Here is a 14,427-nt window from a genome sequence, read left to right as displayed (position 1 = left end):
ATAAATATATATATATATATTAAAAGAATTATTTGGTGGAGTTTTGCTGGAAAGGAGACCCAAAAGTGGTTAATAACTGGCGAAGCATGAGGGAGCCCTATGTGGGGTGTGTTTGAAGATGGGAAACAGTACAACACACTGGTATGCAGATATGAGCGATGCATCTCAAGACATCCTGAATACACCCAAAGTGAGGCATGGAAAGGCTTGGAGAAGCTGCAGCTCTGCTAAAAGCTAGTCGCTCACATTGCTTTCGAAACAAAACAGCTACTCATGACATTTCTGCCAAGTTGGCAAAGTCCTGTTCCTCAACCTCAGGAACTGAATCCATCGCTTAGATGACATCTTTGTGGCCCTTTGGGGAATAATTTTCTCTTCTGTTAAGTCCCCATCTTCCCTTGACCCAGAGCCTGCAGTTCAGCATTGTGTTTTGTTCTAATGCTACTTTACGTTTTTAAAAAAATCTTTTAAATTGACGGATAATTGCTTTATAGAATTCTGTTGTTTTCTGTCAAACCTCAACATGCATCAGCCATAGGTATACACACATCCCCTCCCTTGTGACCCTCCCTCCCGTCTCCCTCCCACCCCACCCCTCTGGGCTGATACAGCGCCCCTGTCTGAGTTTCCTGAGCCACACACCAAATTCCCGCTGGCCGTCTATTTTATATACAGTAATGTGAGTTTCCATGTTACTCTTTACAGTTAGTCCTTGGGTCTCCTTGGTAGTGACCCAGTGGTTAAGAATCCACCTTCCCATGCAGGGAACACGAATTCGATCCATGCTCCGGGAAGATCCTGTATGCCGTGAGGCAGCTGAGCCCACATGGGCCACAACTACGAAGCCTGCGCTCTAGAGCCTGTGAGCTGCGAACTGCTGAGCCCTTGCACTGTGGCAGAGTAGCCCCCACTCACCGCAACTAGAGAGAGCCCATGTGCGGCAACAAAGGCCCAGTGCAGCCAAAAATAAAGAAGTACATCTTTTTAAAAATTAGTCCTTAGCGTATACAAACTATTCCTGATTGCTATGTTTTTTACAAGTTCCACGTAAACATTTCCTAAAATCTGCCACACGCTTTCCCACCTCAAGACTCACTGAGCTGAATCAAAGACTTTGTGACATTTTTAATTATCTATTTTTGGCTGTGCTGGGCCTCCCTTGCTGCATGGGCTCTTCTCTAGTTATGGCAGGTGGGGGCCACTCTCCAGCTGTGGTGCACAGGCTTCCTATCGCAGTGGCTTCTCCTGTTGCCGAGCACAGGCTCCAGGGCACACCGGCTTCCATAGTTGCGGTTCGCCCAGCTCTGGAGTTGTGGCACATGTTTAAGCGAAGGGTAGTTCTCTTACCTGTGGCCACAAAAGAGGGCAATCTAAAAACCACTACTCCCCAGCCCCATTCCCCTTCCCCAAACAACCCTACCTATAAAGATGTGGCTCTTAGCTTTTCCTTTCTAATGCATCTCTCTTTTGCTTAAGGATAGTCAGAGACCTTTTTGTTGTTGTTGCATAAAACCAAGGAACCCTGATACAGCCAGTACTAAATCCTGTTAAGTCTCCAAGAAAGACCATAGCCTCCCAAGCTAGGTCCCAGACATAGATCTGGGGAGAGCTTCAATCTGAGTTTTACCCTAGTGAGCTAAGTTCGATTCCACTACCTCTTGTGTTCCCAGACACTTTGAACATTCTGGCTTCTGCAGAGACATCTCTGCCCAAAGTGATGACTGTTTTGGGCTGAGACTGCAGGGTAGAATCACCCAGAGAACTCTTCATAAGACAGCCTTGTCATCAGCTGCATGGGAGTGGCATGCCTGGATGAACAGTGTGTAACCCAGGTTGAAGACTTGGTCTTGACACTTGGGACTGTCAGGGACATTTTTAAGAGCACATCCTTGCTTCTATCATATCCTTGCCTTTCACGATAAACATTCACAACTGTTAATTCTATTATTCACTACTATTCTGAGTGGAAGCTCCCCCCACAGGCTTGTTTAGAAGCAGTAACAACACTGCTTGACACAATTTTTATTTATTTAAAACAACTCGCCTGCCAATGCAGGAGGCGCAGTTTGGAACCCTGAGTAGGGAAGATCCCCTGGAGAAGGAAATGGCAACCCACTCCAGTATTCTTGCCTGGAGAATCCCATGGTCAGAGGAGCCTGGTGGGCTACAGTCCATGGGGTTGCGAAGAGTCGGACACAACTTAGCGACTAAAACAATAGGAAAAGACCCATAATCAATCTGCATACCATTTCTTTTACAGAAACAGGGACAGGGCATGATCTCTTTTAAGCAAATTTATTCAAATGTCTCTTTATAAGCAACAGAGCCATCTCCTTACCACCCTAGTTGGCCACAGTATCAGCACTGGCTAGCTGGGTTGTAATAAACTGGATTAAACAGAAACTCTCAGCCTTAGGTTTCTATCCAAGTAGTTAAACTTCACAAGAAAAGAGGGAAGGAAGGAATGGACTTCCCTTCCTTCTACTTGCAGAACCTGCCCCAAGAATCTGTGGGAGTTGTCACTGGGGTGCTGTCCCTTGGCTCCACCCAAGTTCTCTCTGGAGAGTCTGAACCCATGTTCTCTAATCCCACTTTCTGGGTCTGCACCTCAGCTTTGCACTGGAGCCGCCCATCGCTGACTGACTCAGCCTCCCATACATGTGTACACAAACTGGGCTTGATTCTGTTTACCGATCATGCCTGCCCATTCCCATTCCTGACCTTAGGTCGATTTTGTCTTCCAATCCCTCTCCGTTACCATTTATTGGGTGAGTGCCTACTGTGTGCTGGCCACTGTAACAGGTGTTTCATAAACATTATTCACATCACCCAACAACACAAATTTTGTTCCTGCCTCCAGCTGGAGAGATTCACTGCTACTCAAGGCCAAGATTAACCACTGCTGCAGGCAGGTACAGGGTGTGAGCCCAGCCAGACACAAGTGGTGAGGGAGACCTCGGCCCTGAAAGCCCCCAGGCTTGGGACAGGGAGGCAGAAATCAATGCAGGGTACTGAAGATGTCACAATGCTTATGACATTTCAGGTTTAACGTAAACATGCTTCCATTGGCAAGTGCTGATCCTGTCTTCCACTGGTCTTGGAAAGGCCAAGGAGCCTTCTCTGAAAAGAAGCCTGATTTCTATCGTCAACTCAAAGTGCTAACAGCTGAAAACAGAAACTACTCCAAAGTTTACAGGAACAAACCCACAAGAAAGCTGTAAAAATATTTTATTAAAATATTAAGAGAAAAATTACACATACTTGAAATGATTAAAAGTTCCTATGTTAAACAAACACTGAAAACCCAATAATTTACACAGTGATAAAATCCCAATTTGGGAAAACACAAATCCTTTCAATTGGTCCTCCCCCTAACAAAACTATTATCAAAATGAAATTCTATAGGAATTGCTGAAGTTGGGTTAAAGGCACATGACACTATCACACCTTTAAATACACAGCCAGTCACTTCATACAATGAATTGTTACCCCTTAAATGCTCTAGAATACTGGAGTACATTATGCATCTCTAATGAAAATTTGTTTAAATTTTTACACCAACAGTTTTTCCAATGATCCAAACAGATTAACACTGCAAATTAAGTTATTCCTGTCTTGAATAGAAGACTTCTAGAGTCTGAAAAATTCGCTAATCACTTAAATTTAGAAATATGCAAATGAAATATAATTTATTCTGATTTCAGCTAGAGTTATAAAGTTAAAATTCTTCCAAGGAAACCATTCACTTTGTAGATGCAAAAACACACCGTAGCTTTACCATTGTGTCTGCAGTGCTTTCAGCTAGCAGGATGTTAATCACTGACACGACCTTCCACCTGAAAGAAAATCCAAGTGAGACAATCTATCTTAGACTGTTGGATTTCATATTTCAAAGCTCACTTCAATCTCCCCATCTACAACACTCTGTGGCTCTGTTACCAAGTATAATTTGATGTCAGCAGTAAATCAAAAGCATAGTATTAGCAGTTCTTGCATACTTTTTCAGTAAATAAGAAGGTACAGTCTTTTGTTACTAGATTCACAATCTAGTGTTTTTTCTAAACTATATTTATAATTCCCGAAAACGTGGAAAAAGTCAATACTGAACAGCCAAAGAGTCAAAAGCAAAGAGGCTCAGATGAGGGAACGTTTTTGTGGCGAAAGGTCACCAAGGACAGAAGACGGACTGTGAGAGTCCAAATGGTCCCAGACACAGCAGCATGTGTGTGTGAGCAACTATTTTCAGACAGACAGTCAGTGAGAGGACATCCATTCCTTCTAAACCTGGTTATAGGGACTTTCCTTTAAAACTCCAAAGGGAGAACATGCTGTCTGTGAGCTGAAATGTCAGTCTTCATTTGCACCCCAATAACTGAGCGTATTACCTTTTACTTCTCTGGGCCCCGTTTTCATACTTGCAAACTGACACATGGAGTAGATTTCCTCCATGTTCTGACATCAGCAACATGAAGAGAGGTCTTTTTTACCAAGCCCCTAAGCATGAAGCCTGAGTGCTCTCAGGACATTCTTATTTAGTAAATGAGTTACCTGACAATCAGCAAATAGACCCCACTGAGAGGTGGCAGGCCCAGGGATGCAGTGGTCTGTGGGGAGGCAGAAATTCTATAACTTGGAAGAAAAAGGCTGATGTGCCATCCATCACACTTTTACAGGACAGTCGTGACAATTAGAAAACAGCCTTTTTTTCTCCATTGGGTAAAACCTCCCATTAATCCTGTATTTCCATTAACTAAGAATGATCCAGACATCCCAGATGGTGCAGTGGTAAAGAATCCACCTGCTAAGGCAGGAGATGCAAGTTTGATCCCTGGGTTGAGAAGGTCCCCTAGAGTAGGAAATGGCAATCCACTCCAGGATTCTTGCCTGGAAAATTCCATGGATGAAGGAGCGTGGTGGGTTATAGTCCACGGGGTCACAAACAGTCAGACACGACTGAGCCACTGAAGATGCACACAAGAACCATCTAGCCAATAGTCATCTGTACAGAAGCTGATGGAAGTCAACTGCAATAGAAAATGGACTACTGTGTGAACGTATCTGTAGTGGAAGATACCCTCCTCATGAGATCCTGGACCGGCAGGGTGACTTCTCTAAGAAGCAGCCCCTTAGAACTAAATAATACAAAAGGGAAGGGATCACAGTCCCTTTCGTTGCAGAGTTCCATGGACAAACAGCTTGGTATAAACAAGGCTGAAATAATTTACTAGTCTGTTATTGCTATGTCCACTTGTGGCTCATCTGGTAAAGAATCTGCCTGCAATGCTGGAGACCTGGGTTTGAACCCTGGGGTAGGAAGGTCCCCTGGAGAAGGGAAAGGCTACCCACTTCAGTATTCTGGTCTGGAGAATTCCATGGAGTGTATAGTCCATGGGAACGAGAAGAGTCGGACATGACTGAGCAACTTTCACTTTCACTGAACACTGTCATGAGAGACTACTTCCTTATTAGAATTACAATTCCAGAAATCTTACCTTTAGAAGTCATCCAAGGAGTGAGGTCAACATTACAACCCCCATAAACTGGGTAAACAGCAGCAGTGGAGTGAAAAATGACCACACGTGCCATAAAGCAACGTTGAAGCTGAAAAGGACAGAAAACCCACACCATTGACAACTGTAGCTGTACTCTCTACAAACATACTGTACTGCAGACTCTAGATTTAGAAGACTCACTTTCTACCCAGGCTGGTAAAGTTCATTCAGCCAAGAACTTTACTTACATGTATACAGTTTCTCAGACATGTGATTTAGCCAATATTGGAAATATCACAACCTCTTCACAAAGTACTTAGACCTGGAATCACTAGAGCTCCTCTAACAAGCGCTGAGCTGGCTGAACAGAGACGTCAGTCTCCTAAAGTGAAGTGTCTGTGAAGGAACATGAAATAAAATGGCCACAGCCTGCTTTTACGATCTCACACACCACCAAAATATCACAGTAAAAAAGGTTAAAGTATTTTCCGATTAGAAAACAGAATGAAAAACATCATTTATAAGCTGCTATTAAATTCTCCATTGAGAAGAACACTATTCCTGTCACCAAGGTTAAGAATAAAACACTTTCTAAAGTGCAAATGATTTTTATGGACCACATTTTTTAAGAGCTGAAGCTAATAAAGGAAAATTATAGTCAATTAAGTGTTTCAGAGAGTTGATGATTAATATATAATACTTTGACAAGTAGAAATTTAAATAGCTACAATCCTACTGTGCTAAAAATAAATAACATTCTTGGGAGTGATGTTAGTCTTCTAAGAAATTGTTGAATAACACAGCTGTCTAACTTGTTCCTGAAAAGTTAATAATAACCACATCACAGTGTAACATGTCAAAAACCCATAAACTTCAACTACAGAAAAAAAAAATCACAGAAAAAACACATTTACACTGAATATCGGAAAAGACCCTGAAGCTGAGAAAGACTGAAGGCAAAAGGAGATGGGGGCAGCACAGGATGAGATGGTTAGATAGCATCAGACTCAATGGACATGAGTTTGAGCAAACTCTGGGAGACAGTGAAGGACAGGGAAGCCTGGAGTACTGCAGTCCATGGGGTCACAAAGAGCTGGACTCCACTTAGTGATTGAACAACAAATGTACAATGGTGTGTGGTTCTCCCCAAACTAAAATTCCATTAATATAAAGAGAGGAAAAAACCTTAAAAGGCCAAACACCATGTTCAATATAGTTTCTTCACTGGCTGGCAGGAACCATGGGATTTACTTCCTTTGTGTTTTTCTTTAGTGAGCAAGTTATAAAATACTTTTATAAACATAAAAAAAAAACACTTTTTTCATTGACAACCTACTAGTTTATGAAAAGGGATATTAACTGTGGCATTTTTTATAATGGCAAAAGAATTTTTTAAAGAAATCAAGCTGGTTAAATAAATCATGATATATCCATGCAGTGATAACTATGTAACCATTAAAAATGAGGCACATCTACACACACCAATACGGAAGAAATACAAACTCAGTGTAAAAAAAAGATCACTTTGGAAAACAGTTTGGCACTATTTACTGAAGTTGGAGGCATGCATACCCAATAGGCCAACGATTTCCCTTCTAGAGAGACCTATATATACATATGTATGAGTGTACACAGACATGCAACAGAATTATGCAGAGGTATGCATACAAGAATGTCTTGTTTATGTCTCGAACGTCTTACTTAACAGCATCACACGTGACAACCTCAAACTGGAAACAATCCAAATTCTATCAAGAGCAGAATGGATAAACTGGAATTCAGTTAAAGGATGGAATGTTGAACAGCAATGAAAATAAGCAACTGTTACGTGCAACAATACGGAGGCTCATCCGTCGCGTTGCATGTAAACAGCCAAACGTAAAAGAACAAACACTACAGCAACCCATCTATATAGAGTTCAAAAAAAATAGACACAACAAAAAAAATACGTGTTTAAGAGACACAAAAGAAAGGAACTACCAGGAAGGTGGGGACAGTGTCTTCCTGTGGGCAGGAAGGAAGAGGGGATGACCCGGGCGGGGGGCAGGGGAGGGGTTACCGGGGGCGGCACCGTTCTCCTCCTGCCCTCGTTAGGGTTTACACAAAGGCTCACTGCATGATAGTTCTTCCAGCCGTACAACTGAGATTCTTCCACTTTTCTGTGTTAAACTTCACAATTAAAATTATTTAAAAAGCAAAATGCAAAATATATATAGTAAGTTACCATTTTTATTTTAAATTACTACATAAGTAAAGAAAGACAGTACTGAAAAGAGAGTCAGAGACTTTCTCGTTATCCCTTTTCTTCCCCTGTGGAATTCTGTACCGTGTGTATCACTACCCGATCAAACAATCTTTATTCCTATTAGTCATTCCACAGGTAACTCACCAAATTCCTGCTATGATAAAAGTAGCAGTTGTAATAGGTATCAACGCTGGATACTTGATATCATAATCTTCAATTCCATGATACCACTCCAGGTAGACGATGCAGTAAAACGCAATCGACACGCTAACGAGCAACAAGGCACTGCCGACGAGAAACCAACTGCAGAGACAAGATAACACCCTTCCGTTATCCTCTCACACGTCGTCTCTGAGGCCCAAGGGCAGACAGTCTTTTCTGACACATCCCAAATGTGACACAGGACAGCTGCTGGCTAACCACACCAATGGCAGCAATCCCATTCGTAACAGTGTACGTGCCTGACAAAGGTTTTACAAGCTTATCTTTGAACACAGGTGGGCTGAATGGTGAGACCTGAACCACACACAGGGTGGACAGCTTGGTTTTTGGGGGTCTGCCCTGTTTTCTTGGCTGTACCTGTGTCTGCTGTCCCACCAGCCAGGTGTGACTCAGCCCTGCTACTAAAGCAAGGAAGTGTCTTTACGATTCTTCGGATTAGAACTTCCAAGCCTGTGTTCTGCAATTTTGCTCCGACTGTGTGCGCATAACTTGGGTGTAGACAATATAAACTACTTACAAAGGCTCTTCAGTTCCCGGAAGCTGGCCTAGAAGTTCTGTGACTGTTTAGCAAATATGGACATAAAATTGCAATGATTTGTTTTTAAAAGTGCTGAATGACAGCACTTAGCAAATCAGGGATCTTAAAAGTTTTCATTAATAGACAAGATACCTATTTCTAAGAGTGTCAACTGGGGAAGGGGCACAGAGGGACCTAGTTACTCAATCCCAGCTTTCAGAAAGTCTAGATCTAGCAGGAAATGGGTGAGAAAGATGAGAGTGAGACACACGAAAGGATGAAAAAGGAAGACTTTAAACACACATTCTCTCTCTCTCTTTCATAAACTAACCAACCAAAAAAGAACCCTCGTTACAGTACTGCATTTTCTTTAAAAATACAGGAAAAATAGCAGCTTTCTGGTTGTTTCTGAAGCTTTGAGTGTGAGATTAATAAAGATTTCAACAGATACCATCAACTTCTCCAAACTAGGCAGGGTTTCTTGAAATAATGAAAATCAGTTTGGAAGGAGTTAAACTGCCTGTCATAAAAGATTTCTAAATGAAACGCTCACGTTCCTAGACTATCTCCCAGTACTCCCCCAAGGGGCAATGGCTTTCTTCTCCTTCCAACTCCATCCAAGACCTGGCTCAGTGTATGTGAGGAAGCCTCATCAGCCCTGGCCGGGCACAGGGACACGGCCAGATCTGGAAAATCAGAGGAAAGAACTCTTTTCGAGGAAACCGAGGCAGCCTGCGCAGACCACCTCTGGGCAGCGCTCTCACACTGTGGCTGCTCCAACTCCCCACGAACTGAGACCTCGGCAAGAACACAACGCTGTTCAAAATTCTCAGCCTCTGGGTGGGTGTTTCTGTCTCTTTTCCTCTAAGATGACACTTTTTCGAGGACAGACCTATGACTGCCACTTCCTTTTCGTGCCCCACTGCCCTGGTCTGGCGGCTGAGTCAGGCTCTGCCACACACCTGGGCATGCCTCTTACTCCTGCAGGCGCCCCCAAACATCTCACAGTGGAAGGAGCTATTCCTCACCTCCCATCTCCCTTAACCGCTAATACTTAGTATTCTCTTATGTAAGGATAGAGAAGGACACAAATGGATAAATCCTCTCATCTCTTCTAAAACCTCAAAGCCGCCCACCTCCCAAGGTTGGCGTATGGTTGTGAGAGCTGGATGGTAAAGAAAGTAGAGCATCGAAGAACTGATGCCTTTGAACTGTGGTGCTGGAGAAGACTCCTGAGAGGCCCTTGGACAGCAAGGAGCTCAAACCAGTTTATCTTAAGGAAAATCAACCCTAAATACTCCTTGGAAGCACTGATGCTGAAACTCCAGGATTTTGGTCATCTCATGCAAACAGCTGACTCACTGGAAAAGTCCCTGATGCTGGGAAAGATTGAGGGCAGAAGGAGAAGAGGGTGTCAGAGGACGAGATGGCTGGATGGCATCATAGATGCAATGGACATGAACTAGGACAAACTTCGGGAGACGGTGAGGGACAGAGAGGCCTGGTGTGCTGCAGTCCATGGGGTCGCAAAGAGTCGGACATGACTGGGTAACTCAACAACAACCCGAGGCTGGGCAAGACGAGGAGCCCCTTCAAGGCGCTCCTATGGCGTCCCACACGCTCATGCGCTAACACAGTACACACCACGTGACCTGTTCACCTATCACAGCCTAAAGTGAACTGGTGGGGGCTGAGAATCGTGCCTTGTTCATCACTGGCACCGAAATCGGACTCGCGTCAGGTTCTCATTAAATATCCAGTGAACGGAGGCGCGGCTGACACGGGTGGTGTTTGAAGTGAATGGTCCCTGTTTCCCCAGCCAACTGAGAGAGACAAAGCAGCCAGGCTGATGAAGATCAAGTGTCAGCTTTTTTTTTTTTTTTAACTAATCGAGCTCTGGAAAGAAGACGGCTTTGGTGAATGGTCACAGAGTGCTTCCTCACACTGAAATCCAGGGATAGACAAGACTTAGTCACTGGGCTTCAAGACACAATGAAAACAGAGACCTTCTCATCTTAGGGTTGCCCCATGGAATGATGGTGTGGGGACTTCCCTGGTGGTCCAGTGGTTAAGAATCCACCTTCCAATTCCAATGCAGGAGACACAGGTTCGATCCCGGGTCCAGGGACTGAGATCAAACGTGCCTCAGGGCAACTGAGCCAGGGCACCACAACCGCTCAGCTCACGTGCTCTAGAGCCTGTGCTCGCCAACAAGAAGCCCCTGTGCCACAACCAGAGGGACGCCCCCACGCACTGAAGCTGGAGAAAGCCGTGCACCACACCAAAAAAGCCTCAGGGCAGCCAAAGCAAAAAACAATTAAAACTGAAATTTTAAAAAAAAATTTTTTTTAAAAAGAGCTCCAAAAATAGAAAAACAAACAACAACAAAAACTATGGCACAGACAAGCACCCCAGAATCCATGCTTCCTGTGAGCAGCTGGCTCCGAAGAGAAAGAAGGTGCTGAGTTACAAGTCTGGTTCTGCATCCCAAACCTCGTCAGGAGGTCCAGCACCTCCCAGGGAAGGAGCAGTGATGAGGAACGACGGGGAAGCAGTGATGGGGAGTGTTTGGGGAAAGCTCCTGCTTGCAGAGACAAGGGAAGTGAACACGCTCTCTCGCTCCACAGTTTACATCAACCCCCCACGCCTGCTGTCCCCTGGCTGCCTGCTCCCTCACTCTCCTCAGGCGCCCCTCCTGCAGTCACCGCCCCTCCTGAAGGCCTTGGCAGAGGAAAACTGTGTGCCCCCATCCCCAGTGAAAACACCCCATCAGCAGGCCTGTCTGCACCTTTCTGGCCTCACTGATGTGTGTGTGTGTGTGTGTGTGTGCGCTAGTGGTTTAGCCGTGTCTGACTCTTTGGGACCCCACAGACTGTAGCCCGCCAGGCTCCTCTGTCCATGGAATACTCCAGACAAGAATACTGGAGTGGGTTGCCATGCCCTCCTCCAGGGGATCTTCCCAACCCAGGAACTGAACCCACGTCTCCCGCATTGCAGGCAGACTCTTTACCATCTGAGCCACCAGGGAACTCTGACTGACATGTCCAGACAAATTACACTTGCTCTCTAAGAGAACCACCCCTCCCAGTGCCAGCTCTAACGCTCACCAACACCTCCCCTGCTTTTTCTATTATCTAGGGGCCTACAGAACACTCTCTAATGTTCAGTGAGGACTCAGGAGGGTGATCAACAACCCCCCCACCATCCCCACCGTCAGCTCCTGAAAGAGATCTCAATCCACATGAAAGATGGACTATCTGACATCCTGCTGCAAAGCTCCTGACCTCGCACCAGTGAACTCTGGTTCACTCTAGTTCAATCACAGCCTGTATGTGTACCTCACTGGCCACTAACTACTCTAAAAATGAGCTCTGAGACCTGATTCTCATCCACCATAGTTCTCATTCCTTCCTCCCAGGGCTTGTGGATCTGATCTCCTAAAGACCTTTAGTTATTCTCTCTCCATGTTTTACAAATCATTAGGTCCTTCTTAAATTCACTGCCTTCCTCATCCTACAAAACATCTAGGCTGAAAAGGCCCACTGAAATAATGTCCACTCTGTTGCACGTGCTCAGGACGTCCACTCTCTTTCAACTTTGTATCACCAGCACCTCTGACACCCTGGCTGGCAGAAAGCAGGTGCTTACTAAGAGTCGAACAAAACATAATGTGAAAAAATAAGAGTCATCAAGCTTTCTTACCTACTGGTGTGAAAGTTTTCTTTAACAGTTTGAAAGAAGTCAACATAATAGGTAACAACAATGGATGCCAAAATCCAGAACCCAGAATGGATATTAAGTCTTGGAAGAGGTTTCTCCTTTTTCTCAACACCTGTAGAGGTTTCTGAAAATAAGAGAGATTTCAACTGATCAAGTAACCATTGGCTTCACAGGAAAAATTACACCTATTTCAAGTCAAATAAAATAATTTCCTAGAGCTTTCTAACAGCCAGATTCTCTATTAGAGGACCAATTTCTTCTGTAAAACCACCAAAATAGGTTTACATTTTTAGATATAACAGGAGCTGCTATAAAACTTGTTCAGTATTGTCAACTTTTTTCCACCAAATGAATTTTGAAACTAAATTTACTTGTACAGTCTTTTAGGGAAACAATAATGCCATCTGGTAGTGTAGGAATTTTAATGTTGTGCTTCATGTATCGCCTAGGAAAGTGATTATTTCTGTTAATTCAGAAAAATGCAAGTGACAAACATTAGAACACAAAATGGACTTGTGATTTTCCAAAACCACTACTTACAAACACTACATATTTTTCTTGTTTTAAACAAACACAACGTTTTCAGGCAGCTCAAAAGTGGAAAGGTCACACTGGAGGTACAGTTCCAACACCATACTGTCTAGACTAGTGATGGACAAGTCAAATTTCTTCCATCTGGGAACGATCTGAAAGAACAACTGGCTGGCTTTGGGTCAAATGGGGTCTAACAAGTTCCCCAGGTGACTGACACACCCTCTCACACACCAGTTCATGAGAACCACTGGTATGCATCCGAGGTTCCTGACTTTAGTTGACCATCAGAATTCCCGGGCACCTTACTCATAATACAAATTCTGGGAGACACCCTCAAAATTTATAAACAAGAAAGCCTGATCACGAAGTCTTCTGTGTTTATTTTTTTAAAGGTAATACATACACAACGTTTTAACATCATACAGGACAAAAACTTCTAAGATGAAATCTCTTTCGATCCTTAACCCCAGTTCCCCAGCCCAAAGCAGCTATCAGTATCAACGTCTACTGAGTTCCTGCATACTCTATGCATCTACAGGTGAGCATACACTGCATGTTATCTGGTTGAATCCAAATGGTGGTATATCATACTTTGTTCTCCGCCTCCCTTTGAAAATTACCCACACTGGTACATAAAGTCGGCCTGCTGTGTGACGTACACCCGTATTTAACCAGCTCCCTGCTGACGAACAATTAGATGCTTCCAGTAGTTCTCTGTTACTAGCAATAGCACTGCTGAGATTAAACATTTTGCACATGCACATACGTCCTTGTGTACTGCTACAAATATGCTTCTTTTCTTGGAGACACAACCAGTGGATTTTTTTTTTTTTTTTAATGTATACTGCCAAATACGTCTTAAACCAGCTCTCCGGGGAATCCTGAAGCGCAGCTGAGATGAAGATGCGGAAGGCTACCTGATCTCTAACGCCCTTTTACGATACTTAAAATACCTAACTTGCAGAACTACTTGGTAAGCCTTGATAAAAAAAACAAATCCCAGTCCCTCGGGAATGGGTGAGCCTGCGGGAGGTCGGCGGGGCCGGCCGTTTCCGGGCGCCTCGCCTGCGGGAACCTCGAGGCGGCTCGGAGCGTGCCCGGGGGGAGCGCCTCACCCGGACTGGAGTAGCCCTCGCGTTCCAGTGATACCTCCGCGTCCGGCGGGAACAGGTACCGCCGCCGGAGCTGCTCCCGAGCCCGTAGAGCATCCATCTTGGTACCACCCAAAAACGGGACGGAAGTGACGTTAACCTCACCGGAACTTCCTGTAGCGACATCCTGGCGGAAGGAGGGTTCCTGTCTATGAAAAGTAGAGACTATGTTGTCTTCGAGGTTTTAGTTGGTAAGAACGTAGGGTAGCGTTGGCTTCGCTGTCTCCGTGCTCAAAATTGCAAACAGGATTTGAATTTCGAAATCTTGACCTTTCCCAAAGGAAAGGTCTGTTTATTCCGAGCTACGGAAAGCCAGAAGGATCAAACTTACCGGTGCCCGCGGATGCGCGCGGGCGGGGCTGTAGGTCCCTGCCTTGGTACTTGGCTGCTTCCCGCTCTCTGCATCCGGAACCCTCCGTGTCTCCGCAGTGCGCATATCGTCTCAGCCCGTCAGCTTCTTTCCTCCTCCTCAGGAATCGCCCAGCTAGACTCGAAAGGGTTGGAGGACGCCCAGGAGGAGGAAAGGACCGCTGGGCCGGGTTCGGG

The 14,427-nt window shown here is 44.7% G+C and overlaps 1 protein-coding gene across 1 annotated transcript; it reads right to left on the bottom strand.

Annotated features, from left to right (window-relative positions):
* Nucleotides 1-3,211: 3,211 nt before the first annotated feature.
* On the bottom strand, nucleotides 3,212-14,000 carry TMEM128 (transmembrane protein 128). Its single transcript, XM_043448264.1, has 5 exons — nucleotides 13,846-14,000; nucleotides 12,179-12,320; nucleotides 7,882-8,040; nucleotides 5,493-5,601; nucleotides 3,212-3,836 (listed from the first exon to the last, which is right to left on the bottom strand). The coding sequence occupies exons 1-4, from the start codon at nucleotides 13,940-13,942 to the stop codon at nucleotides 5,502-5,504; spliced, it is 498 nt and encodes a 165-aa protein (XP_043304199.1). The 5' UTR covers nucleotides 13,943-14,000; the 3' UTR covers nucleotides 3,212-3,836; nucleotides 5,493-5,501.
* Between the last annotated feature and the right edge of the window lie 427 nt (nucleotides 14,001-14,427).

Source organism: Cervus canadensis, chromosome 26 (assembly GCF_019320065.1).
Source record: "Cervus canadensis isolate Bull #8, Minnesota chromosome 26, ASM1932006v1, whole genome shotgun sequence".
Taxonomy (NCBI): domain Eukaryota; kingdom Metazoa; phylum Chordata; class Mammalia; order Artiodactyla; family Cervidae; genus Cervus; species Cervus canadensis.
This window is presented reverse-complemented; position numbering and strand designations above follow the sequence as displayed.

What these genes read in the sequence shown, in the direction of transcription:
- TMEM128 (XM_043448264.1), bottom strand. Translation starts at nt 13,942, where the DNA reads ATGGATGCTCTACGGGCTCGGGAGCAGCTCCGGCGGCGGTACCTGTTC. An exon ending in CGAGGGCTACTCCAGTCCGG is followed by an intron (nt 12,321 to 13,845) that starts GTGAGGCGCTCC and finishes TCTTATTTTCAG; the next exon opens with AAACCTCTACAGGTGTTGAG. An exon ending in GAAAACTTTCACACCAGTAG is followed by an intron (nt 8,041 to 12,178) that starts GTAAGAAAGCTT and finishes TTGTCTCTGCAG; the next exon opens with TTGGTTTCTCGTCGGCAGTG.